The sequence below is a fragment of the Mustela putorius genome, unplaced genomic scaffold, assembly GCF_011764305.1.
Source record: "Mustela putorius furo isolate JIRA1106 unplaced genomic scaffold, ASM1176430v1.1 tig00003834_pilon_pilon_pilon, whole genome shotgun sequence".
Classification (NCBI taxonomy): Eukaryota; Metazoa; Chordata; class Mammalia; order Carnivora; family Mustelidae; genus Mustela; species Mustela putorius.
Genome location: NW_025421987.1, coordinates 56605313 through 56631940, shown reverse-complemented (window position 1 = coordinate 56631940; position 26628 = coordinate 56605313). Strand labels below are relative to the sequence as shown.

The 26628-nt window shown below is 37.3% G+C and overlaps 1 protein-coding gene across 16 annotated transcripts in view; it reads right to left on the bottom strand.

Annotated features, from left to right (window-relative positions):
* Nucleotides 1-26628, bottom strand: part of MBNL1 (muscleblind like splicing regulator 1) — a 198993-nt gene that overhangs the window by 68380 nt on the left and 103985 nt on the right. Inside the window, exon 1 of one of the 16 annotated variants that reach the window (XM_045088533.1) lies at nucleotides 16908-17116. The exons of 14 other annotated variants lie outside the window; for them this stretch is intronic. In XM_045088533.1, coding sequence (XP_044944468.1) covers nucleotides 16908-17111 — 204 coding nt within the window. In that variant the 5' untranslated portion in view covers nucleotides 17112-17116. Of the gene's footprint in view, nucleotides 1-16907; nucleotides 17117-26628 lie in introns of those variants that run through there. One more of the 16 variants, XM_045088526.1, reaches the window with a different exon arrangement.

Here is a 26628-nt window from a genome sequence, read left to right as displayed (position 1 = left end):
GACACGGCCTATCTAATGGTACAAAGTTCAGAATTATAAACACCTGACGGCACAGGTTTATAAAATCAAGACATTTCCCAAGCAACACAAAAGAATGTCTGTTTCATCAAGCGATAAGGTCCTCCCCCTCTGCAGATTGCGATTTCAAGTTTTAAAGTCAAAAGTTGGAAAGCAAACATCCTATAAACTCTGTACCTGCCAGTGAGTGTTGGAAACAACCTGCTTGGGGGCCTTATGATTTGGTTCAACAACCAGCACGACGTCAGTGCTGCCTTCGGGGATGTTAAAACACTGGCTGTAATCTAGCTGTTCTTCAGTTTCTTTTCTGACATGGGTTGCTCTTAGAGTATCACCATTATTGTCATTAATGTTGCTCGTTTTTAAATTGACAATGAAATGTAATTTTTAAAAAAATGTGACTTCTAAAAATCACTTGAACTTCGTTTGTATTCTTTTCAAACTGTGTACATTTTATCTTCAATTAATTTTCTGTAATTCTTTAGCCAGGCAAAAAACAGGGGACAATGCTCATGGGGGTAAGGCATATTTGACACATGAGAAATACTTTTTAAAGGGGCGCATGGGTGGCTCAGTGGGTTAAGTTTCTGTCTTCGGCTCAGGTCATGATCTCCGGGTCTTGTCTCTCTGCCTACTTGTGATTTCTCTCTCCATTAAATAAATTAATTTTTTAAAAAGTAATTAGTATACCTGGGTCTATGGACAAAAAGTACAATGATAGGTACCTACTCCACTAAGAAGCATTTCCTCTGAGTAGGGTTCACTAGAGCCGACCTCCACCCACCACCCCCTCTCAAGCGTCACTTTCCTTAAAATAAAACGTGGACTTCTGTTGTATACCAAGCATATGGTGTCTATAATAATTCAAATGCATATTACTTACATTTCACATTTTGAAAAGCAATATGAAAATGTTTGTCATTCTGTTACCCAAATGATCAACACGTTTCAAAGTAAATTCTCATTTAATCTAACTAAACAATAAGTCTAACAAATAATAAATCTAAACCTCCCTTTACTGGCACGGATTTACTCAGGTGCTAGGAGCACAATATACATCTGCTCAATGGCCATCACATAAAAAGGAAATCTGAGGGATGCCTGGGTGGCTCAGTCAGTGGGGCCGCTGCCTTAGGCTTGGATCATGATCCAAGGGTTCTGGGATCGAGTCCCACATTGGGCTCCTTGCTCATCAGGCAGCCTGCCTCTGCCGCCACTCTGCTGGCCTGTGCCTTCTCTCTCTCTCTCTCTCTCTCTCTCTCTCCCTTTGACAAATAAATAAATAAATAAAATCTTAAAAAAAAAAAAAGGAAATCTGAAGTAAGTGAAGGTAAAATCTCTCTCTCTTCGTCACAAATCAAAGGGACACTCTCTGAATCATTTTCGTTCCTGTTCTTTTTCCTACATGACAGCGACACAGTTTTCAAGGTAAAAGAACCATGAAGTGTATCATAACACATCTACATACTAAAAAGCATTCATCTCGCAGCCTCAGCATCAATACAATGCAGAGCTGCCCAGAGGATTCCTCCGAAAACAGCTCGAGAGCGGACACTCGGGAATTAGTCCCATGGCAGTTATTCCGCGGGGATAACAAACCTTTGTTGATCTTGTTACAATGGATCCTTTACACCAGCTCATCTAATTTAATCTAATGTATTCTCTATTCATGAAACAGCATTTCTCTATAACCAAAAGTCTCACATCTTTGCTATTTTCAGGATACGCTTGGGCTTTCTATACAGGGCGTATAAACAGCTCTTAAGCTGTGGAGGGTCATAGACAACTCTCTATGTTACAGACGTACTCTCCAGAAAACTGCCCAAGTGGAATTAAATAAAACTCTGGGGCTTGTGAATACCTCTGCTGAAATCAAGAGCTCCTTTAAGGGTTCTGTGTAGCTTCTAAGGAATCCCCAAGTTAAGATGGACTGTGAAGCTCCATTCCCCAGCAGGACTTGTCAAAGAATGTGGGACTTTTCGAGGCATCCAAAAGCAAGTCAGTTCCTACAAAATCATTATTGGCAAGCAATCTGATGGAGAGGCTTTTGGTGGCTAACAGAAAGAGATTTCAGAGAAATTTGGTAGAAACTTGTATCAAAGCAAAACACTGATACCACCTTCAAGGAGAGCCCTTGTTGCCTGGGCTTTTGGAATCCAGAGGTGGCATCAAGCAGGTCTTCCCTTCTGGGGCTGACTGGAAGGGTAGCCCCTCTGTCTCTCAGGTGAGAACTACTCCTTGAAGGAGAGGTTAGTGGGAGACTCAGTACTGTGTGGGAACACCCTGATAAGTACGCAATGACAGGCAAAATAAAACAGCATTATAGAACTAAGAATGCTAAAGCAAACAAAACCAAATAAAGTTGGAGAAAATAGTAGGGTAACAGAAACTGAATTTAAAAGGCAAGGAAAATAAGTAAAAGCTAGATCCTGCCTGACAAAATAAGAAGAGCTAACAGAACAGGGCACCTATCCAAATCCCACTTATATTCTGCCATTGAGGACAACTAGCTTCAAAATGGAAAATATTAAAGATAAAATGCAGTCTGCATAGTCGCCTGGGATACATATCCAAAAGAATTCACGGACAAGAGAAGCAGTATAAAACTGAAAATGAGCTTCTAAAAAAGCACAGTTTTCCCATTTGTCTTGGATTTTCCAAGTTTTATTTTTCTCCTTCACACTTCAAATTACTTGAAGCATTAAGGAAGGGGCAGAAAAGTCTTATTTCCATTCTCTCTAGCTCCTTTTACAAATACAATGTATGATTTCTCCAGCTTTTGTCCCTTCTTAAAAATATTATGTGGCAAGGGACAAATATTCTATCAGAGAGTCATCATTCATGATGTTACATTATGATTTTAGGAGAGAAAAATATTTCTTTTCCCTTAATAAATCATTGTCTTAAGTGGCATTTGGTTTAACCACTGCGTAAGACAAACAGGGTAAGAATGGTCAGCTAGAATGGCCAGCTAGTTTTCCATTTGGCTCCTTCTATTGCCAAGTGGGTTTAAAGGCAAACCATGTCATACTTATATTGCTTACTTGATTAAACATTGCCACCTCTGCTTACTAAACAAATCTAAATATACTTTCCTTGGGGTAACTAAGGAGTGTGTTATGGCTACTTAGTTACACTAAGGTTGTTTCTAAACCAATTGACAAATACACCCAATGCCTAATATGTTCCTGCCTCAAAAAAAAGTAGGATCCCGGGGCGCCTGGGTGGCTCAGTGGGTTGAGGCCTCTGCCTTGGACTCTGGTGGAGATCCCAGAGTCCTGGGATGGAGCCCCGAAGTAGGCTCTCTGCTCAGCAGGAAGCCTGCTTCCACCTCCCCACCCCGCCCCCGCCTGCCTCTCTGCATACTCATGATCTCTCTCTGTCAAATAAATAAATAAAATCTTAAAAAAAAAAAAATAGGATCCCTGTACTGAAGCAGGTTAGGGTGTCAAAGAGCAGATGAAAGACAAAGTAGTAAGTCAATCAATTATTTGACATCAAACAACTAAACCCTTCCAACTGACTGGGCTGATCATTTTGAAATGAAGTTAAGCATGTTAGAGAAATACTAATTTAAGTCTTTTCTTACTCAGTTAAGTTACAAAGCTACACTAGATCACATTTTTAAATCAAAGACATGAAACATACCTTTCACAGAAACCCATGTGGAAATTAACATTTGTGAAAGGAAAAAGCAATTATTTGCCCATTAAATTAAGACCAATTTTCATAAAAATATGAATATTTGTCATATTCATTTCATTCATTTTCATGGAAAAATAAAATTAAATTAAACTTTGCTAACTATTGAATATGCTAGATCACCAAAATGAATTTTCTGATAAGTGGTTTTTCCAGTAAACAGCATACCATATGGTCCCCTGTTCTGCTATAATGTTTCAATAAGTAATTAATCAAAACATGTTCATCTTTTTATATTATATCAAAATTTTAAATATCCCAACTATAAACAGGAATTTTTTTTTAAATGATAGTGTGCATTTATAGGTAGGGTATTTTTTTTTTCTATTTTCTAGCAAGAAAGGATATATACCTAATTTAATATACCCTGGGATTTTTCTATACTCTGCCTAAAATATACAGATGTGGCTCTAGCAAGGAAACCTACAAACTTCTGCTACCTTCCCATATACCCATATTTACACATATTTCTCCAAATACAGATGTGTTTATCTTTCAATCCAGGCTTTGTTACAAATAATCTTGAGTACAGGCAGCATTTAGAGCTGCTTTTTATATAAATGTAATGTAAGTGTGAAGCTTGTTATAATGAAAGTATCTATTATAAAATCTGAGCTTAGGAGAAGATGTATGATTTTTGCCATTTGGATTAGTCTAAAAGAACGGAGGAATTTTCTCATGACTATTTTGACTATTCAAAGAATCTTCCTGTGTAATGCCAAACAAAAACATACCAATATTCAAAGGGAAAAAAATAGTAAATGCATAGAGATGTACAGTGGGAGATATACACAAAGTACATAAACAGTCATAAATGACTGAAAGAAATGCAATACAGGAAAATGCATAAATGCTGTATGGAAATACAGCATGTGAAAACGTCATAACTCCCATGTGAAGAGCTTAATGTAATGTAGTGAAGTATTACAGACAGTCTTTATTTAAGCTCACAATACTCCAGATACACTTAGCCAACACGTTGGGGGCAAGGATGATGAGGAAAAATCTATAAAAACTCTTTTCAAACCTCTTTAGAGGCTTGTACCTAGTAATCAGTGAATAATCTGAAAGTCCTTCCATCCACGCACTTGTTTTTCTGTCCATTCCTCTTATCTTCTTTCTCTCGTTTCTTCTATATGGCTCAGTGCCAGTTAGACCTGAAGATAAACTTTGAACTTAGAAGCAAGGAAAGAGTCAATTCAAGCAATTTGAAAGATAAGGAACTTTGGAATTCTCAAATTATCTCTTTCTTTTTCTGATCATTTCAGGCACTATATTTTAGGCATTCGAGGACCAATGTGTTCTACAACTATTAACGTTGGATTTTTGTGGGCACTTCCTATTTTTATACTTTATGATGCATCTTTTAAATTTCAAGAGTGTGACAAAAGAAGTGTTCTCAAACACAGAGAACACAGTAAGTGATGGAGAGCGAAGGAGTTCCTTGATCTCAAGGTTATACAACACGAAATGTGCTAGTGAACAATAGCATAAAAAAATCTCACACCTAGAAACTTAAAGAAGAAGAGTTCTTTGTTGTTGAGAATTAATATTAACTCACCCTGTCTGGGAATAGCAGTCTGTATGGTTTTCGAGCTCTGTTTGCTTTTAGAAATGATACCTAGTGGGGGTGCCTGGGTGGCTCAGTGGGTTAAGCATCTCCCTTTGGCTCAGGTCATGATCCCAGGGTCCTGGGATCAGGCCCCCATTGGGCTCCCAGCTCAGTGGGGAGTCTGTTTCTTTCCCTTCCTCTGCCTCCCCGCTCCCTGCTTTCTCTTTCTGTCAAATAAGTAAATAAAGTTTTTTTTTTAAATGATAGTTATTTAGAAGGTCTTTAATTGCCTTAAAATGTAAGAATCCTGTCATGAACTTTGGTCTGTCTATATTAAGGAAATTAGAGTCCATCAGCAATTCAAACAGAGCAGAGGCAGGGACCTTAACATCTTCATCTGAATCTTTGATGAAAACAAACAAAAAAGCCAAAAGAAAACAAACTCTAAAAACCTCAAAAACAATCCAAAAACAAAAACAAAGAAACAAGAGCCCCCAACAACCCCTCTACAACTTCCTGGTCCTTTGTCACTTATTTGTAGCAATTACTAAAATGTCATTTAGAAAAATCTGTGTTCCCATAAATTTAATGAAGACAATTCTGAGCTATCTGGAATGGTTCCAGGAAAGGAAGAGGCATCATGCCCAAAATATTAAGTAAAATAAAAACAATAGTTTGAAAGAAAAGCTAAAATGATTTTAATATTTAGACCTCCAAGAAAAGCTACTATGTATCCACAGGTGGTTTGCAGTGGGAGGGAAAATGCTAGAATTACTCAATATTAACCATCATTGGTTGGCAAAAGGGCACACTGTGATCAGATATTTTCAGAAATAACCATATCCTACACGTATAAGGAACTCCTGCTTCAGTGTGTATCCTGTCCATTTTCTAGTGTCTTCAATAAAAATACTCAAATTTAGTTATCAGAAATGTCAGTGGCATCCTCTTACACAAGTCTTTATATTTAATTGCCATTGTTTTCAACCTAGCTTTAAGTTGTTCGGTGTACGTTACACATGACAGATAAAGTTATAAACTCAGTTGACAGCATATTCAGTCTACAACAAACATACATTTTTAGAATTCCTATTCTAATACTGATGTAACATAGTATATTGGGTATGATTTCTTAGTATTACTAGAATTGTAAATAGCTTTGAAAATCTTCAAAGAGGGAACCTTTCATAAGCACATTTTAAAAATAGTTTTCCAAAAAAAATGTCTATTTATTATAGATATATGAGGCAGGAATACCCTATTAAACATTTAAACAAATTCAGAGAGGTTACAGCATTGCAAACATGTTTACATTATATTATACCTATTTTATAGTAATAAAATATGAGTTTAACTCAAAGAAAACAAAGCAATTTAAACTGATACATGGTATAGTAAAAAGCGCACTACTACCTCTCATTTAAATAGCAAGAACGGATGAAATACTACTCTTAATACTCTGTCCTTGTGCCCTGCATTTGACCACTGTGCATTTTACTGAAAAATAAATTAATATAATAGTTTTTTACAAATCTGATAGTTTGATGGTAAAAGAAATGCAGGTACTATAGAAGACAGTTTAATCAATGTTAAAGAATTTTAAACAAGTAACAGCCAAAGATTCTAAATCATGAATGTGACCTCCAAATATCTAAGGGGTGTCACAGCATAGGTTTCCATTCTATCAACAATTTGTCTTTGTGCACATAATGACAACCAACATTTATTATCATACAATGTGTGCTAAGCATGGTTTTAAGGGCTTCTTCATATGTATTCCCTCATTTAAGCCTTTACGATCCTATTCAGTACGTACTATCATTAGCCCCAAATACAGGAGGATGACACAGTAAGTAATTAGTTAACAGTTACATGACTGACAGGTGGCAGTGTCAGGATTTGAACGAAGCCTTAACATGGTCTCAATAACCACTCTACCACCCCTAGCTACAGTGTCTCTTCTACACTACCCACAGGTCATGGTGCAGCAGGGGACAGCAAATAGTTACAAATGAACCCAGATTCAAAGGCCCACATATGAAACAAGGACTAGGGGAGGGGCGTGGGGGGTATGCCTGGGTGGCTCAGTCAGTGAAACGTCTGCCTTCAGCCCAGGGTCTTGGATCTATTAGAGAGTAAATATCACCTTATCAAAAAGGAAGACACCTCTAAAGAAAGGAATGACTAGAGCCATTATTAATAGCTTCTTACAGTGAAAATCTCCCAGCTACTTGGAACAGCCTCACTGTTAGTGCTGTATTTCCCTCACTGCCATGGTTGTGGGGTTTTGTATTAAAGCAACAGGAAGTCAGCATGTGAATCACCAAGCAGGACCTCTACTCCATATCACATTCTGAGTCTAGGCAAAGAGAGGAAAAGGGAACATCAGGGAAAAGAGGAAGTGAGGAAAAGACAAACACAACCAGGAGAAGATGGGGAACCGAATGCAGACTTTGAGGTGGACCTCCAGAGTCACAGCTTCCCCAGAAGACACAGAGTGCTCCACCTCTCAGATCCTCTGCTCAAGATGGAGTTGGGACAAATGGTATGATCCTTCTGCATTTTTCACAGCAAGCTCTTCTTCCTAAAAACACACTGTCTGCCAACAAAGTGTTATTTTCGATTCCTTAGGCTTTTGACTCTCCTCTCAGATCTAATACGCGATCATCTACATAACGATTTGACAAATGGAAAGTTTCCAACAACTATTAGTCAGCAAGTCTTATCCGCCATAAACATTTCATTCTGCTTCTAAAAGAGCTTCATATTTCAGGTATAAACTGGGAGTCACAATGGCACTTTCAAAGAATCTCTCATTTAAAAGATTTTAACTATGAAGGCAGAGCTACAGCATGGTGTTAAACAAAAGATTGAAACACTTGATATAAACAATTAAAGTACAGTTGAATTTATAGCCATTCCAGACAATATGTGAGAGTATTGTCTAAGATATCTGACTCAAATATTTGTAGATAGTCTTAAGACAAAAACCTACATTCTTAATTTTATATTTTGTCATGAATTTTAAAGCTTTCTGAAATTAAACAAAACTATCTTTCATAAACCATACCTCCATATTATACTTAAAACTATGAATTTATGACTATATTGATGTGTCCTGTAGCAAGAGAAATTTCTCCAGGAAACAAAAGGGTGATATCTATACTTGGATTTTCTTAAGTCTAAAGGGAAATAAATGTGGCTAACATTGCACTGCAAATACTTCCTACCCTTGTTAAATTATACAATAACATTAAACCAGTTGGAAAATATTCCTCTCAGGATTTGAGAAATACACAGAAACTTAAGTACTAGGTCTCTATTATTATAATTATTTATTTTTATGAATTAATTACCCAAAATGATGTAAATATTTGTATGCATAATTCAACAGTAATCAGTGTGTTTATCTTGACTAACTGATAATCTACAGACTGCAGTGCATTTATGATTTCAATGGAATCAATCTTCGATTCTCTACACTTCACTGTGAAAAGAACTATAAGCAGGTTTCCAAGAGGAGCCTTTTAGCACCAAGGCTTTATTTGCAGGAGGAAAAAAAAAACTCCTGGGCAAACCCATCTTTATTTACTGCAATATATAACTATTCTCTAAAGGAGTAAAAACTCTTAACTCCTTGTAATGTACACATCTGAGAGATATTTTCTTTGCCATATAAATAAGATGTAAGAATAAGAGACATGTTTCAAAAAGCAACATGATGAAGTCAATTCTCCTTCGTCCATGGGAAAAATAATGACAGGTCCTTTTTTGACCTATGAGAATTGCCAAGGATCTGTGGGTGATGGGCAGGAGATGGGGAGTGGGGGTGGCAATCTTCCTTCTTAACAATTCCAGCATCCCTAAAATCCTCCTCTGTTCTTTTTAATCACACTTCCAGATTCAGACTGAAAGAAACACTTTATTCTTGTTTGGTAAATTTTATCTAGATGGTTCCACAGGTTATACATCAATTTCACTTTCTAAGCAATCACACCCTGTCTGTTTTCAGCTGGCTTCCTGTGACGGTGTGTTGACACCCTTGCTTGAATGGTCATGGCATGTAAGGGAAATGCCAGGGCATATCTGTCAGCTCTATGGATTGAAGCCACTGCAGTGTGGCTCCTTAATGATTCATAATGGAGCTGAGAAGTGACCACTGGCAGTGCTGCTGGGAGACGCTGGTGGCTGACACCGATTACAGAACGCGATACAGATGTTTTCCCAGCGAAGATGCCTCAGAGCATCTCGTCTCGTCGGCTCACGATGGCGCATGCCTGTTATCCGAAAAATGAAAATAGATATTCAACCCCCTCCTCTTGCTAACAAAACAAAATAAAACAAAAACAAAAAATCCAAACCAAAACCAAAAAACTAACAAGAAAACTAAACTAAACGTGTCTTTTGTTGGACTTCTAAAAAGTGGCTAATTTTCAAATAATAAATCACCGGACAGAGTTTATAATAAGAGCTGATTTTATAAGTGCTTCTTCTATAGTTGGGCTACTCTTCTAAATCATAGTTATCTTTAAACTTCAGTGTTTCTAAAGGAAAACAGATAAAGGAGATCCTCATTTTTTTTAAAGTCTTTATATGTAAAAGAGGTATATTAAAGCATTTACACAGGATATGCTATTTAGGATTTGCTTTAAAATGCTTGAGCCCACCTCACCCCACCCTCCAAAAAAGTGGGATGACAGAAGCAACAAGATTAACAAACATCAAAAATGGTCAACACCGGATTATGGTATATTAATAGTATTCTCTCAACTTCTATAATATATTTGAAAAATCATCATTTAAAATACTTACTTAGAAACCTATAAACATGGGGGTTTGTTTTAAATCACATACTTTTCCTAAATTAACAAAAATCACTTGAGAGTCAAATATAAACAAGTCTAATATATTTTCCCCTTAGAATTAGAGCTTTCATCACTTTGAAAAAGAAATACACAATACATTCTCAATTTCATTCTAGAATTATGAACCCTATCATTTTAGCCTCTTTGCTACATCAAACTATTAATGTCTAATATTCTGCAAACTATAACCTAACTGTTAATTAAGGGCAAATGAGACAGTAACTAAAGAAGATCTGTCCTAAGTCACCATCCAAACTAACTGACACTAGTAAGCAATTATTTTGATGTCCCTCATTTTGCTAACAGAGAGTAAAACAACAAAGAATGACTGTGGCATTCAAAAGCCTGCTCACTTCCCTCGCTGCCTGCAACACTTGTTTTTTCATTATGCCTACATATTTAAATTTCAGCCGTGCACTTGTCATAATCTACCCTCCCAAAGCCTCAGATTGCTGCATTTCTAAAATATAACAGTAAGCTGTAAGACTCCTTCATTAATCTTCCAACATGGACCACTTAAAAGTAAGTGAGGCATTATAGCCTAATTCAGTTAAATTTTCCATAGCATCTACATTCAGATGAAAATGTATCTGCCAGCTTATTAGGTGCTGAGGATATTACATTATACTCTGTGATGCTCAGCACGATGACTCACACAGCAAAAGAAAAAGAAAAATGGATTGAAATGGAATAAAATTAAGTGCTATAAAAATCAACTGGTAAAAATTACGCATGATAAAGACTTGTACTTTCTCTAAAAATTCCATCTTCAAATGAGAGATATATTGGTCCTTAAGACCAGAATAAGACACTTCGGATGGGAATGAAATTCAAGTTTGGAAAGTTGTTACTCAATATTCAAACAGCAACAAACCCTCTGGCTAGGATTACAAACCTAGTTTAATAGCTTCTTAGCTCCACTGTGATCACTGAGATCACTCTTCTTTTTTTCTTTTCTACTTTTAATTCTGCAGTTAATAAACTGTGGAATCTTAGAGTCAGGAGTAGGATTTAGAAATAGCGCTAAGTCAACCACCTAATCTTGTAGATAAAGAAGGAAGGCTCATAGAATGTCAGTCTTGCCTCCTCCTAGATTAGAGCAAACTTAGCCTTCTTTACGTGTTTGTCCTGACACAGGCTGCCTTGTTTGTGCTTTTGAAAGATCCCTTTATATATCTGATTGTAAAAACTTACTTCCTTCTCTTCCTACCCACCCCTATATATATAAACACATACACAAAGATTTATATGTGTGTGTGGGTATACATAATAGAGGTATCTCCTAAACTGACAGAGTATCTCTGAAGAGAAAAAGCCCCTGGAAACTATCTCAGAATTTCTGGGGGGAGGGGAAATCGCATAAACTTTCAGCCTTGTAAAAGATGTTAAGCAGAACTGTATAATTAAAATAATTTAGTCCTCTATGCCAACCTCAAGGCTATATCACAGTTGTTCACAAACTGCTATTAAGACAAAATAAAATTAAGCAAAAGCTTCTTCATTCTATTTTCAGAAGCTAGATTTCAAAGAAAAAAAAAATTAACTGCTTAACATCACCAACTTAACCTCCAGTACAGCTTTTTAGCAATCTCCATGTTAGGGAAGATAAACTAAACTTAAAAGGCTCAATTACATCCATCCAATTTGAGGTCTCAAAATCTGAAAGAGACTTTAAGACCTCTGACAGAGAACAAATGATGAGACAATATTAATATGTGAGTTCTTTTGCCTTGTAGTGAAGCAATGTGGAAATAGCAAACATTCAAACATTTTGTCTCTTTGTTTGCTGGGACCTACAAAGTTCAGTCATGTGATAATCTTTCACTTAGCGAAGTAATAAAAAGGACTACAAAATTATAAAAATTATCAGGAAATTGTTTAGGCCATATATTCATTTCACTTTTTTTTTTTTTTAAAGAGGGAAAGAGACAGTGAGAGAGGGAGCACAGCAAGGGGAGTGGGAGAGGGAGAAACAGGCTTTCCCCTGAGCAGGGAGCCCGATGTGGGCCTCGATCCCAGGACCCTGGAATCGTGACCTCAGCCCAAGGCAGACATTTAATGGACAGAGCCCCCCAGGTACCCCTGACTGTACCCAGGTACACCTTGGGGATTAGTCTTTAGAAAATCTATCTTGACATACATTTTATAGGCATAAAGTATAGTAACGATATGACACATGTGTATTTCAAATCTCCAGCAGAGCGAAATGCTGTCTAAATAAGTCACCTGCAACCATCCTGTCTGGTAGTACACAGTTAGAGGCCACCATTCTCTGCAGAGCTTCCCAAAAGAGCGGTCTGTTACACAAGGCTCATTCCAGCACGGTGGGAAACAGGGCACCCTTCAGGCAAAGCAGTCCATTTCCACGAAGCTGCCGGCACATTTGTAACCAAGTTCGTAACACGGCCCGCCCTGGATCTTTACTCAAAACCTCCAAAGTGGCTATGCCACGTAAAAGGTAGGACAAGTCATAATATAACAAATTGGTTTCTTTTTTACCTTTGTCAGAACAGATCCCCTGTCTACTCGTTTGCAATCTCTCATCATGTCTGACTTCTCTTTTTCCAGGCTGGGGGTTTTGGTCACAACTTGAAGTTAATACTTTAAAATATTTTAAAGAGAAGCTAAGTCGTGTTGGCTGCACTGAGTTTGGAATATAACCTGAAGATATAAATATGTTCTAAAGGAAGTGTTTAAGATATTTAGATTTCTACTTTCAAATGAAGTCTGTTCACTCATCGGTCCATCTAGGCCATAAATGTATAGTCCCGTGAAAGCTCTGGTTTTACAATTCAGGGGACATCCCTGATTACTATATCACCTGGGATGTCAGACAGGGTTTCAGCTTCCACATCAGTTCTGATGGGAGGTGGATTTCTGGAGTGATGGCAGGCATGTAATGAATGTGTCCTTCCTGACCTCTGCCAGGCTGTACATACGCTAGACATGGAAAAGTATGCAGTGGTTTACTAGAAATCACAAAGAGTGCATTGTCTCCTTGCAAGTGATCTCTTGCTGAGATAACAAAAACGCAAAGTTATTGTAAGTCACACTACAGCTACATTATACACAGATGTCTCTTGTCCTAAGGAATTTTAAATATAGAATTAAATAATATAAAATTTAAATATAAAATTAAAATATAAAAATATATAATAAATAATACAAGAAAATATAAAATGCAGACACTGCTAAACAAAGATGGTATTAGAGTCTCTATCAATTACATAACTTAAGGAATCAAATTAGAGAAAGAAGAAACTCTATTCCAGAAGTTTTACGTGAAGAATAAGGGCATCCTGAATTTGTAACATATTGTGGAGCAAAAAATTCACCTGACAGATACTCTCTTTCTGGAAAGGTTTTGATGGAATGTGGCTACTGTTATCAACACAGGTTATGTTCCCCGGGGCTATCAGCTGCATGACTGATGGGTCTCATTCTTGATTACAGTACAGGAAAAGCATGAAAAAGAATGAAATGTGAGGGTGATACACTGAAGATGATTATCTATAAAAGGGCAGGACCTGACATATGTTTTCTTCATTGCAAAATAGCTGGTACATGGTAAGTGCTTGTTGAATGTATCCAGTAAAGAAAGGATGACAGCATATCAGCTCAGTCTGTGGTGCTGATATGAACCAATTATATGACATGTATTTAAGTATTTAATTCTTAGTGCTCTCATCTCTAAAACTGAACTATCCATACCTGTCTAGCTGTTTTATGGAATGAATGAAATCATGGAAGTGTAAGCACCTAGCCTAGCACCACAATGCCTGGGATACAGTCAGTGTTTGGTAAAAGCTCACTGGGGAAAAAAAAAAAAAAAAGCTTGAAAGACAGTTTAGTACTGGGCTAAAACAAATTAATTTCATCGGGCTATCCCTTTATCTACCACCTTTATCCTACTCCTCTTTGAAACCTATTGATCTCTGAATTTAGCTGGAGGAATTCTAATAGCTCTATTTAACTTAATGATACTAGTATATCCCAACTAAGTCCTTACCACAACACCGTTTATCCTGGTATCTTGTGGCACAATCTACAAAATTAGCAACTGAGTTGTTAACATGCTAGAATAATGATTAGACTGTTGGTGTATAAGGCATGTTTAAATTACTATGGCAACTTAAATTTGTATCTTTCAATGCTCTTTTCGGATGCTACTAATAACATATATCAAAAGTGAAAAATATTAAATTTGTAGATAAAAATGAAATTTTAGAACAAATGTATAGTTCCAATAGTTTAAAACCATGCCTGAAAAGGACTGTCTTTTATTTATGTTCTCATAAATTTAATCCTAATTCTGCTATTACTATCTAAAAATATAGAATTTGTCATGGAACTTCGCCTACTTTATTTGGTATACGTTTCTGTGATTGAGTTTCCTTTCTACTAAAAATATGGAAACTTCACATATATTAACTTACACAATTCCACAGATATTTCATACCTGTTCTTTCTGTAAAATATTCTCTACATTTGAGCACTCAGCAAAGTACGTTAACATTATATCTATATCATTTCTCTTTCTATATAAATATATAGAGAGGGTTTGTTTTTCCTTTTGGAGAAATGAATACATGCAATTAGCCCACGGGAAGGTTAACTGAACTACTTTTTGTTTTGTTTTGTTTATCTTAACCCTTAAAAGTCTAACCTATGGTTCCGAAGCAGGGGCAGTTTTGCTCACCAGGGGACACTTGACAATATGTGGAGACAAGTTTGGTTTTAAGAACTAAAGGTTGAGAGGACATTGCCACTGGTATGTAGTCAGTGAAGATCAGGGATTTCTGCTAAGCATCTATAATATACAGGACAGCCCCCTACAGCAAACACCTATCAGCTCCAAACTGTCAGGAGTACAGAGGCTGAGAAACCCTAGTCCACATCAGAGTCAATTTAATAAATGCCCTTCAGAAATTGATATATCCTTTTGTAACATTAACCTTGAATTAAGAACTATACTGTTTGTAGGCGTTTAAGACAAACACAGTGTGATATTTTACAGTAATATGGATAAGTTTTTTGACTTGAAACATCTGCATAAGTGATCCCTATTTACACTTCTCTGACACACTCAAGAAGCCCGTTGATCCTGCCAGTGGATCTGCACTGCAGTGAGAACAGAGAATTGAAATGTGAGCAATGGGTGCTTTGTCAGAGCGGCTGCAATCTGCAAGTCAATCAGGCTTAATTGGTCCAATAAACAAAAACATTACATCAATTATAAAAATCTCCGAAATCACTGTCATGTTTTCATTGATTAATTCCTACTCATTTACTCAACAGAAAGAGTTTTGTAGCAAGAAATAAAATGCTTTAAATCACATCCAGTATACTGCAAAGCCAGGTGTCTAATTATAGCAACCTCCCCCCACCCCCATTCACTCACTTCTTTCAGAGAGCAATGTTAGCTGCAGAGACTACTAACTCCTTATTGTGAGCTACATTTTTAAATTTTTTATGTCAGTCATCTTTGGGGGAAATGTCTGAAAGAAAATAAAATTGGTTCTGGGGTAAGAAGCATTGGCTGAGGTATCAATAATTTGGTTAATTTATTAAATGCATACTAATTAGCTAATCCTGTCATTAAGTCACTTTTACTCTTTGAGTTAGCTCCTATGACAGCAATATTTAGTCTTCCCAAATTAAAAATACATAAGACCTATCCATTTCCCAGTGGTTTTCAGGCCAAATTTAGGAAAACACAAATCCACTATCTGCCACTACTCAACCTGAACCAATCAATGGTTTCCCATACCCTTTAAGTAAACACTCAATTCCTCAGCTGAACTCACAAAGTGTCTAGTAACCTGAGGCTTACCTTCTGGCTCCGTGCCTTCCCTTTTTTCCTAACCACCCCTTAGCAACTGTCATTTCAGTTACATCACACTGCCAGCAGTTTCTGGAACATTCTGTATTTTTTTCAGGCTTGACTTGAAAATCATGGATGTTTCATTCCAAATATGTTTTATCTGTCTGGTTACACCTTTATTCTTATCCTTACTACCGAGTATATCATTGGAACTACTCAGGAAGCCTGCCTTGCCTTCCCTCTCCTCTGTTTCCGTAGTATCCTGGGGACCTCCATCAATGAGCATATTCTACTACATCCTTTAATGATCTGCTCGGTCTCCTATGTGAGACTGATATTTTAAAGGTAAGGAGCCTCAACTGTGAAGACTCAGAACTTGGCAATGGCTGGTATGGAACAGCTTATAAACACTAGTAACTGAATTGATAAAAGAATGAATGATGGTCCTTTCATATAGATCTGGGTGGGTATGTGGGTTCCTTTCTCCACTGACAATGGTAACATTTTATTTTCTCCTAACCATCCTCAATGATATATATATATATATATATATATATATATATATATATTCTATAATCAAGCTATCTACTCACTAAAGCCTTCAAGGTTCAGCTTCAGTGTCTGTTACATATTTGCTATTTAATTAACACCTGCTGAATAAACAAATCAAGGAATGAATCCTTAAAAAGTTGTTGAGTATGATTAAACCAAGGACAGAAGGATCTCAGTGAAGGCTGACTAGCAAAAGGAGGGGATAATGTGCAAGTTATTTCTCTCTGGATTTAGGAAAACAATGTGTACGAACAAATAACTCTACTTGGCAAGTCCACTTGAAGGATACATGCATATTCATGACACCAGTATTGCAATTTTGCTGGGTTTGAAAGTTTTCAAAATAAAATTTTGAAAGGAAAAATGCCAGCAGCTATAATAAATGTAGAAGTACCTGCAGAAGGGTCAACAGAGTGCTAGGAGATCCCCACGCAGAAGAATGAGAGGAACCCCTACCCAGCTCTGGGAGCAGAGAAGACCAATTAGGGAAGATGTCACAGCAAAGGGGATTCCTGGGATGAATCTTGAAAGACAGGGATAAAGAAAAAGAGAAGGGAAGGAGATTCCAGGATGAGTGAATGAATGACCTAAATGACATAAGCACGGAAGACATTGTTTACATTGCACTCTATCAATTTAAAAAAGTTAAAATGTGTGTTAATATTACCACAAATCATTACTGAACAGATATATAATTTTTAGGTACCACTAATCTTTTTTTCCTACTTTGCTAATTTTATTTACTTTGTTTTTAAATTACATTTTGTTATTTGTTGATATAAAAAATAGTAGATACAAAATAACTCAAACTTTTGGTATTTGCAAGCATTATCTTATTGTTTGTTTGTTTGTTTTTACATTAAATCTGAACCAACAGGGTTTGGGATATGGGCATGGGGCTTATGTTATAGTTTTTGTTATGTGATGGAGTAACACAGGAGCTGTCTTTGCTTAAAATAAAGATGAACGATCTATAGGAGGATTAAAGAAGTAATGTAATACTAATCTGATTATACACACAAGTCAAGGACCTATTCAAGAAGCATTAAGGTGAAGATACTTTAAAAAAAATGACAGAATAAGCATATTAGAAACTAGAGATAATTAAACATTTGGAAATCATTAGGGCCCTGAGCCAAGGTACTTGGTTGCCATGACAAAGCCAAAAGAAGCTACAGAAAACTTGACAGGCAGGTATCCTGGGAGAAGCTGAACACAGAGGGAAAAGGCCAATGTTTTCAAGAGGCAATAAGATTATAATTTTCTAAATCTCTCTTGGGACTATGCTCTGAGTATTACTCCGCCTTGAGTTTTAGAGCAAGAGTCCAGTTTGACTGCAAATGAAGATACAGGTACTTTAAACAGGGATATTTTACCTAATGTCTGAACCCTCTTCTGGCTTTTTAATTTACCATGAATCACAAAGAATTTCCTCTTTGCTATCGGATAAAAAGGAGGAGCCAGGAACACATGGGAAGCAGTCACATTCACCAACCGGTAACGACCCCTAGAGCCACTTACTGTTGTCTTGCACTCCATGCCCCTCTCAAACCCCAGAATGGACACCTGGGGGTTCTATAATGCTGACCCCTCCGGGGATGGGCGGGAACCTGTCTGCACTGGCCACTGTTAGCTGCTGGGGGCATCTCATCTCAACCCCCATTTTCAGTGACCTTATACTGATATCCTGAAACTAGTTGTGGGATTACAGAACTCAGCAAACAGACCCGCAAACTTGACAGATCAAGATGGTTCTGTTTTTTTCCCCCCAGAGAGCAGATTGTTAACCACTTACCACCATAGCACTAGATCCAACCCATCTTGACAGTCAGAAACCAAGGACACGTCTCATGATAAATAATAACTAAAAAAGCTCAGCAATCTGTTAGTGAGCAAATCAGTTTGGATTCCTCTTATAAATCAAATGATTCGAAATTTGCATTGTCGTTTGTCCAACTTAAATGTCTAGATCCAAATATATATGCATATATAGGTCTTGCTAATATCAACTAAGAAAGAAGCCAAAACCTTTGCTGGCTAATACACGTAGTTGAAGTCAAATGACAGAACAGGTGGACAAGTTTAAATTGTGTTATTTTAGGGATATAAGGTTTTAATCTCTAGGGGAATAATTAATCTCTGTTCGTAAGTACTAAATGTAGCTTCTGAGAGTCAAATAGTTTTCCCTTACTTTTGGGCAACTGATCATCTTTCTATACCACATGTATCCATTAAAAAACAAACAAACAAAACAACAGATTCCTTTTATAATTTAGAGGTGAACCGATGTGGATCACTCAATTCTCTGGAGGGAAAGGATCACTGAACCAGTACTGTCTTATGCAATCCATATCAGAAAAGAAGAAAATATGTTCTTTCAGTATGAATAAAAGGAAACATGAAAGAAAAAAATGTCATCACTTGGATATCTCAACCCACTCTCTTCATTCCAAAGAGCAAAGGAAAGACACCTATTTCTCAAGAAGAAAACTAACTGTACATGGGTATTTCAAAGTGAATGATTCACATATTTTTTTCAAATAGCTTTTATGGTCTTTTCTATCCTTTAATGAGTCACTTAAATCCCAAAAGGTAATTTTCAACTCTATTTTCTCCTCAATCATTTGTCTTCCCCAGGCCCCCTGCCCCGATAAATCAGGCATACAACAATGCTCAAGAAGCAGGTGACTGAACATTCTACTTACAATCTTCACCAACACATCTGTTTAAATGTGCATAAATGAAAAATACCTTTAATCAAATATATCAGTAATCAAAAACACTGACATATTTATAAGTAATGAATTAACCTGCATATGACTTCATTTAAAAGAAAGTTTTTATTTAAATTCTAGTTAGTTAACCCATGGTGTAATATTTACTTCAGGTGTAGAATTCAGTGATTCGTCACTCACATACAACACTCAGTGCTTATCACAATTTAAACCTCCATATGACTTTGGGGCACCTGGGTGGCTCAGTGGGTTAAAGCCTCTGCCTTCGGCTCAGGTCATGATCCCAGAGTCCTGGGATCGAGCCCCGCATCGGGCTCTCTGCTCAGTGCAGAGCCTGCTTCTCTCTCTCTCTCTGCCTGCCTCTCTGCCTACTTGTGATCTCTGTCTGTCAAATAAATAAATAAATAAAATCTTTAAAAAAAAACCTCCATATGGCTTTAAAGTTCCCTAAATCACAATCTGTCTTTAAAGTTTAGTAATTCCTCTTTTATACACATTTTGACTCTTCACTGAATGCCAGAAGCTATTCTCAATGATAGGGCATATGAAGTTAAATAGTCTAAGTTAACAAATTCTTTTTTTCTTAAATACAGCCTACAAAAATACTCGTTCCTTAATTTACACACATACAAACACACCTCTTTAAGAAGAAAATTGAACGTGGACACTTTTTTTTTTTAAATTTCTCAAGTGTTTTCTGCCTCATAGATCCTGTGGATCCCCATATTTCTAATTCTAACCATCCATACAAACCCTCACATGGGCCACCCTTATTTCTAACTCTTTGCATCTCATTGCTTTGATCATTTTATGTTATCTCCCTGAAGTTCAGATTCCCCTGATCAGTAACATCACTCATTCAAATGTGAGCCTACAGTCAGGATTCTATGGGAATCGTAACATAAAAAAGCAAGAACAAGATGGTTAAATGAGACACCTTTTGAGATCCAATTTCTCTGACACTGTTTCCTACATATGTTTCCTCCTGTTCCACACCCCCCCCCAAACTAAACCACCACACATCCTCCCAGAATTCTAATTATCCACATTACTGAAACACAAGTAGTCTTTCAAGTATTCCTCCTATGCATGCAGGGGGACTCCCCTGCTCCTACCAGGCTTCCTCTCAGGGATGGGAACCTTGCATCAAAGACAGTGTGTGAGAACTACTTCTGTTGATGTTTATATAACACATTATTATTTTCCATAATCCTCACAACAGCCATTGGAAGTCATCCAAGCAGATGCTACTACCTTATTGTAGAGGTAAGAAAACCAGCTCTGAGATGCAAAATGTCTGGTCAGGGATCATGTATTCAATGAGCAGCAATGGTCTTAACTATAATCAGATCTGCTGAGAATTGACCGGCCTCCTTCCTGTGTCACTTTTAAAGTTTTTTTTTTTTAAAGATTTTTTTTATTTACTTGGCAGAGAGAGATCACAAGTAGGCAAAGAGGCAGGCAGAGAGAGAGGGGAAAGCAGGCTCCCCGCCGAGCAGAGAGCCCAATGCGGGACTCGATCCCAGGACCCTGAGATCATGACCTGAGCCAAAGGCAGAGGCTCAACCACAGAGCCACTCAGGCGCCCCTCCTGTGTCACTTTTAAGGACAGAAAATAACATAACGAATCCCAGCTACCACTCCTGAGACCCTCTATGCGCAAAGTACTGTACGGGGCTCTCTACAATCATATTCTCCCAGCAGCTTGGAAAACAGACAAGGCATACTTTGCAAATCAGGACTGCATGATCTCCGCTTGGAAAAATGTTGAAAGTGAAGCCCCAAAGGCACAACAATAGTTGTGAATTTGGGGTTAGAACCAGGTCTTTCCATTCCTTGGCTGTCTCCCTCCCATAGGACTCTACATTTGGGACTATACACATGGTAATATCACAGGGAAAATGTACGACTTGGTGTTAAAATATATTTGGGGAACTGTATGCACATACACAATACACAAACACACATATATACACACATACACACATCTCCTCAGGTTTAGACAAAAGAAACAACTGTATTGTTATAATTTTTAAAACTAAAAAGAGTATCATTTCTATAGTGAAGTTAATGTTCTAAAAAGTATAGTGATGGGGTACCTGGGTGGCTCAGTGGGTTAAAGCCTCTGCCTTCAGCTCAGGTCATGGTCCCAGGGTCCTGGGATCAAGCCCTGCAGCATCGGACTCTCTACTCGGCAGGGAGCCTGCTTCCTCCTCTCAATTCACTGCCTGTCTCAATTCACTGCCTGCCTCTCTGCCTACTTGTGATCTCTGTCAGTAAAATAAATAAATAAAATCTTAAAAAAAAAAAAAAAGCATAGTGACATTATTGTAGTCCACATAATAATTTCTATGCTACCTGGAAAAGTAAATTTTTCCAGGTAGCATAGACATTAAAACATATGCCCTATTAGAAGGCTCCACTTCTCCTAGAGCAGATTTCATGAACATGTGAACTTCGGATCCTCAAAAATTACAGAAAAAAAGGGGAGAGGTATCTGTATATTATCTAAAACTAGGACACCTTTTAAAGGTATCCTGGGGGCAGGCAAACCCAGGTTACTAAGTAGTTTTCTTGACACAATGCACATTCTAGGATTGAGTTGTTTCTTTTAAGGAGCAAATATTGGTCAAGCTATTTTATAAAGGGTTGACAGGCTGAACTCACAACGGCTTCACACTGTACAGGCACGACAGTGGGAGGCCACTAAGCAATCTCAGAAAAGAATAGCATAATAAATTCTTGGGCCAGTATTTATATATAAAAAGTATACTGGAATACCTGCTTATTTTAGTCTGAGACTATAAAAATTGCATCTGAGCATAATGAAACATAAATTAGGGAGACTGCTGTCTTTCTTAGCACACATTTTAATGAATCAGAAGGAGGTTTCATAAAACCGTGAAAACAGATGCTTGTCTTGTGATTATCCCCAACCCATGCTGTTCTGAGGCACTGGATTACAGGGTGGAGGCAAAAAGTCTTTCCACTTCACACCATTCTGGAGTTCTTGTTTCTTCCCATGAGAAACAAAGTGTCATGAAATTGAGGCCTGAAGCAATGTTTTATATATATATATTATATATATAGTGGGGGAGGGAAGGGCAGGCAGGCTCTTCTGTTCTCTGTGCTTGGGTGAGTGACACAGTCATAATGGCCACTCCTATTCCTGCTGATCATCAATTCACTTTGGCAACAAGTGTTGTGCTAAAGGGACCAGCAGCTCCACAGTGACTCCCTCATATGCTGCAATGACTCAAGCCAAACACATGGCAAAAATACATGACATCTTGTGCTGCTTCTCCACTCCGTGCTCCTGATGAAATTTACTAGAATACTACAATCAACTAGAAGCCGATTAAATAATTCTTGGATATAAAGTGACATTCAGTGGTTCATTTTCAGGCAATTTCAAACTGGTTTGGAAATATCCATTCTTCCATACAACAATAGGGGAATACTTATTTTCAGCATATGAGTCTAAATTTTGGCCAGTATCTAATGACCCACCTCACCTAGCAGTATCACATCCTCTGCTCGCTAATAAATGATTGCATTTTTCTAACTAGATGCTCACTGGACAATGAAAGAAAATAAAATCTGGGAGAGAAGGTTAATTCTATGATCTCGTAAGACTTCAGTGTTTCAAAACTTCGTTATACCTTCAATAACGTACACTTAAATATTTTATGCGAAAGCTCAAAAGGAAAGTTGGTCTCAATTTCCATGATTATCAGATGCAGACTCATAAGCCAAAGTTTAAAATATTTTGCTTCCTTTTATTCAATCAATGTCAAGTTATTTTTACTCCGTAATTCTTACTTTAATCAAAAATTTAAATATTTATGTCCCCATTACATAATCTTGGGGGTTTAAATCTGCAGAGCAAACCTAAAGTGGATATATATACAAACTCATTTAATCCTCACAGCAACACTATAAAATAGGTCATGTTATTGACCAGTTCCCTTGATGGAGTACGTGAACCAAAGGAAATGGGGCTCCGATGTCCTAGCACCAAACCCTGATGCTACTTTGTCTCTCAGACACTCGGCCAGGGATTACTGTTCTTTGTTCTATCTTGTTTTGTTCTACGTACATACTTTCAGTTAGTTATTTGCTCATCCCTCCACTCAATAAGCATGCTCTGACCACCTGAGTAAGGGCCAGGCTCTAGAGAAATAATGACAAGTAATAGAGAAGGTAGGCCTCTTAGGATAAAGTTCCAAGTCTGGGGAGGACAGCAGAGTTTGGACAAAATAATTAAATTCTACCAGCAGCACTACTGAAATGACAGGTAAATGAGAGAAGCAAAGGTTTGGGGACAGTCACTGAAAAACTCTGAATCTCAAGTCCCTCAACCGTTAAAAAAGGCACAAATAACAAGTGTTAATTCTGAAGAAAGTGACTGTAAAACCACGTCAACTTTATATTAACTTCTTTTACACATTACAAATATGCTCATTTGCACTCTATAAATGATGAGCTTGGGGGAAGACACTTTTCACATGGTAAAAGATGTAAAATTACAATGAAGTAATTAAGACTATAAAACTCCAATTTAAGAGATTTGCTTTATAATCTTAAAGAATAAAGGGGACTTGACTACAGAAATAAGCTATAGAAAAATCATACAGTCCTTTCATTAATCAGTATGATCTTCCACCTGAATATATACCTAAAGTACTTGCCTTAATAGCAAAGCAATGACTGCAGTGCAACCACTTAGAACATGAAACATTTAATCCACTTATCATTAAAGCCTCATATGGTGCAAACTGCCAAAAGATAGTATGAATAAAAGCTATTGTGCACTCCTCAGTCAGCTGCCTCTCAATTATGCTTTTTATCAACAATTTTGTCTATTGTCTGCATTCTCTCTCATTTAGGCATCCAGGTAGCAACCAAATTACTTCTTTCATTCAAACTGAGGGACTAAGTTTTAGTTTTAGTCCCTGTTTCTAATTTTAAAAGATTCTTAGTGTTCACCCTAAGGCAGCTAAAACTTATGTTCACAATGATTTCTCATCTTCTCCAATACTTCCTATCTACGGAGCATAGGCCAGGTACCCTTAATACTGGGAGGGCTGATGCAGAGCTCTCCTAAACCCTTGAACTTGCCTGCCGGATTTCAGGGTTAAGAGCTCATATGCACTCTATTTCAGAACTTCTACCAGATTCTCAAAAGGAACCATAAACTAAAAAGATGAGAATGTATTTGGATAGACTCTTTTTTTCAAGAATTAATGCACAGGAAATATATACCAAGGACTCAAACAGTAAAAAGCTATGGAATTAATATTTTCCATTTGAACTCACCCAGATGCATCTATCTACCTGTTACCCATCCACCTGTCCCATCATGCTTCCAAAAAATGGGAAGGTAAAAGACAAAGCAAAACACATAGTGGCTCGGTCAATTTCTATGCACTATTCTGTGTACGTGCCCTGAAAACTTCCTTTTCTTTAGCCTCTGTTGTGATTAAGTTGGTGGCACATGACTAATTCTAGCCGAGGGACCCTTGAGCTAGTTTAACCTCTGAGATGAGTAGAAGCCAATGTCTTCCCCCCATCTCTCTCTGTCTGAGCTTCAGCTACCTCGGAAGCCACATGTTGGAGGAAAATGGAGCAAACTTAGATCCTGGAGTCACTGGATAGAGGAGTGCACCACTGAGGTTACAAGAGCAAGAAATACCTCTTTGCTGGAATTAGCCACCGAAATTGGGGGGTGGAATTGGGGGGAGGGCGGTGCAAGGAGGTAGTGGTTGCTACTCATATCAGCTTGCCCTGACAGCTTCAAACTGAAGATAAAAAAATATATGTTTAAATCTGTCTATGCATTAATTAAAAAGGGGGAAACTGTTTATTGCAAGTGTAATTTCTATATTTTTATAAACCATTCATTACAAGCTAGACTTAAACTAGTTTATTTAGTGACATGCTACATAATCCAAAAAGTTTACATCCATGCACCTCCCTAATAAATAAGAATAAAACCTAGCTTAAAGTCCAGATCAAAACAGCTATGTGTCCCTGTCGTCATCCAAGCAACAGTAGAGAGCATTCACACAATGGTGCCAGCCACAGTAGACACAGAGCTAAGGGGGAGAGTCCCACTACACCCCAGAGGACTCAAGTCAGTAAACAATTACAGTAGGAACCAGTGTGGGGTGCCATGGGGATATCTCCCACACATGGGAATAAAAGGACCAAGGGAGGTTCTCCAAAGGAACTATCACTGGTATTGAGTCTAGAAGGACAGGTAACAGGTAGAAGTTACTTAAGAAAGAAGGGTGGCAAAGATGTTTCATGAGAAGATAGAATGATGAGAAAGCACAAATGTGAGACAGTAAGATGCGCGTATAAAAAACTGTAGGGAGGCTGTAGAAGAGAGTCTAAACTGAAGGGTACTTCAGGATTGCCTGCCAAGGTGAGCCAGGGCAACATGGCGCTTCAGTTTAAAATTCCAAAGTAAATATAGGACCTTCTCATGCTTTTCTGGGTGCTTCCGGGAGATGATAAAATGTTTGTGCAACTGCATAATGGACATGATCAAACACTGCTTTAAAAGACTTTGGATGATAATAATAATAATACAAAAAGATGAACATATGAAAATTGTCATTAGCCACATTTTACTCATTTGGATACACTGTCTCACCCTTCAATTTTCCTTTTCACTTGTCTTAAAAGAAAGAAAATGAAGTATTTTCAGGAGGAATTATAATCAAGTGGCTTGCTTTAGAAACTTTACAGCCTTATATAATTTAGAAATTTAAACAGATATATTTTAATTCCAGAATAATATTGAGTCTAAAACCAAGAGAATGGTAACCAATGCATAATCTCTCTGTGACTATGGAGCTGTACTGAAGAAAAAAAAAAAAAAAAAAAGGAGCATTGATCATTTATGTAAAAGGTAAATAAAGTAGATTATAACTAACCATAAAACAAATAGTAATATACTATAAACAGAAACATATTCACTCTATTTTTGCTAAATGGGAGACAGAGACAATCTTACAGTTTTTGCTTCTGCTTGGAATTATTTTTGCTAAGAAAAAAATCAAAAAACATAATTTGACTATTCTAATTAAGGGATTCATGCCTACAGTGTGTCTCAGACCAAACTTAAAAGACATAACCTAATCTTATTTGGTTGATATGAAGAGTGGTATAAACCACAGCACTTAGGCAAACATTTGCTTTGCAAATTTTTATCTTTTCATAATTATTTTTCAGTCAAATGTTTCTACTTTCTACAATAAAGTTTGGTTAAAATTTTCATCTGGCTTTGGAAGTATCCACTTTTGAGCTCTAAGTGACATTTTGTTATGCTGTGACTTTCTTAATCAGGAAAAAAGAAAGTCTGATAAAATA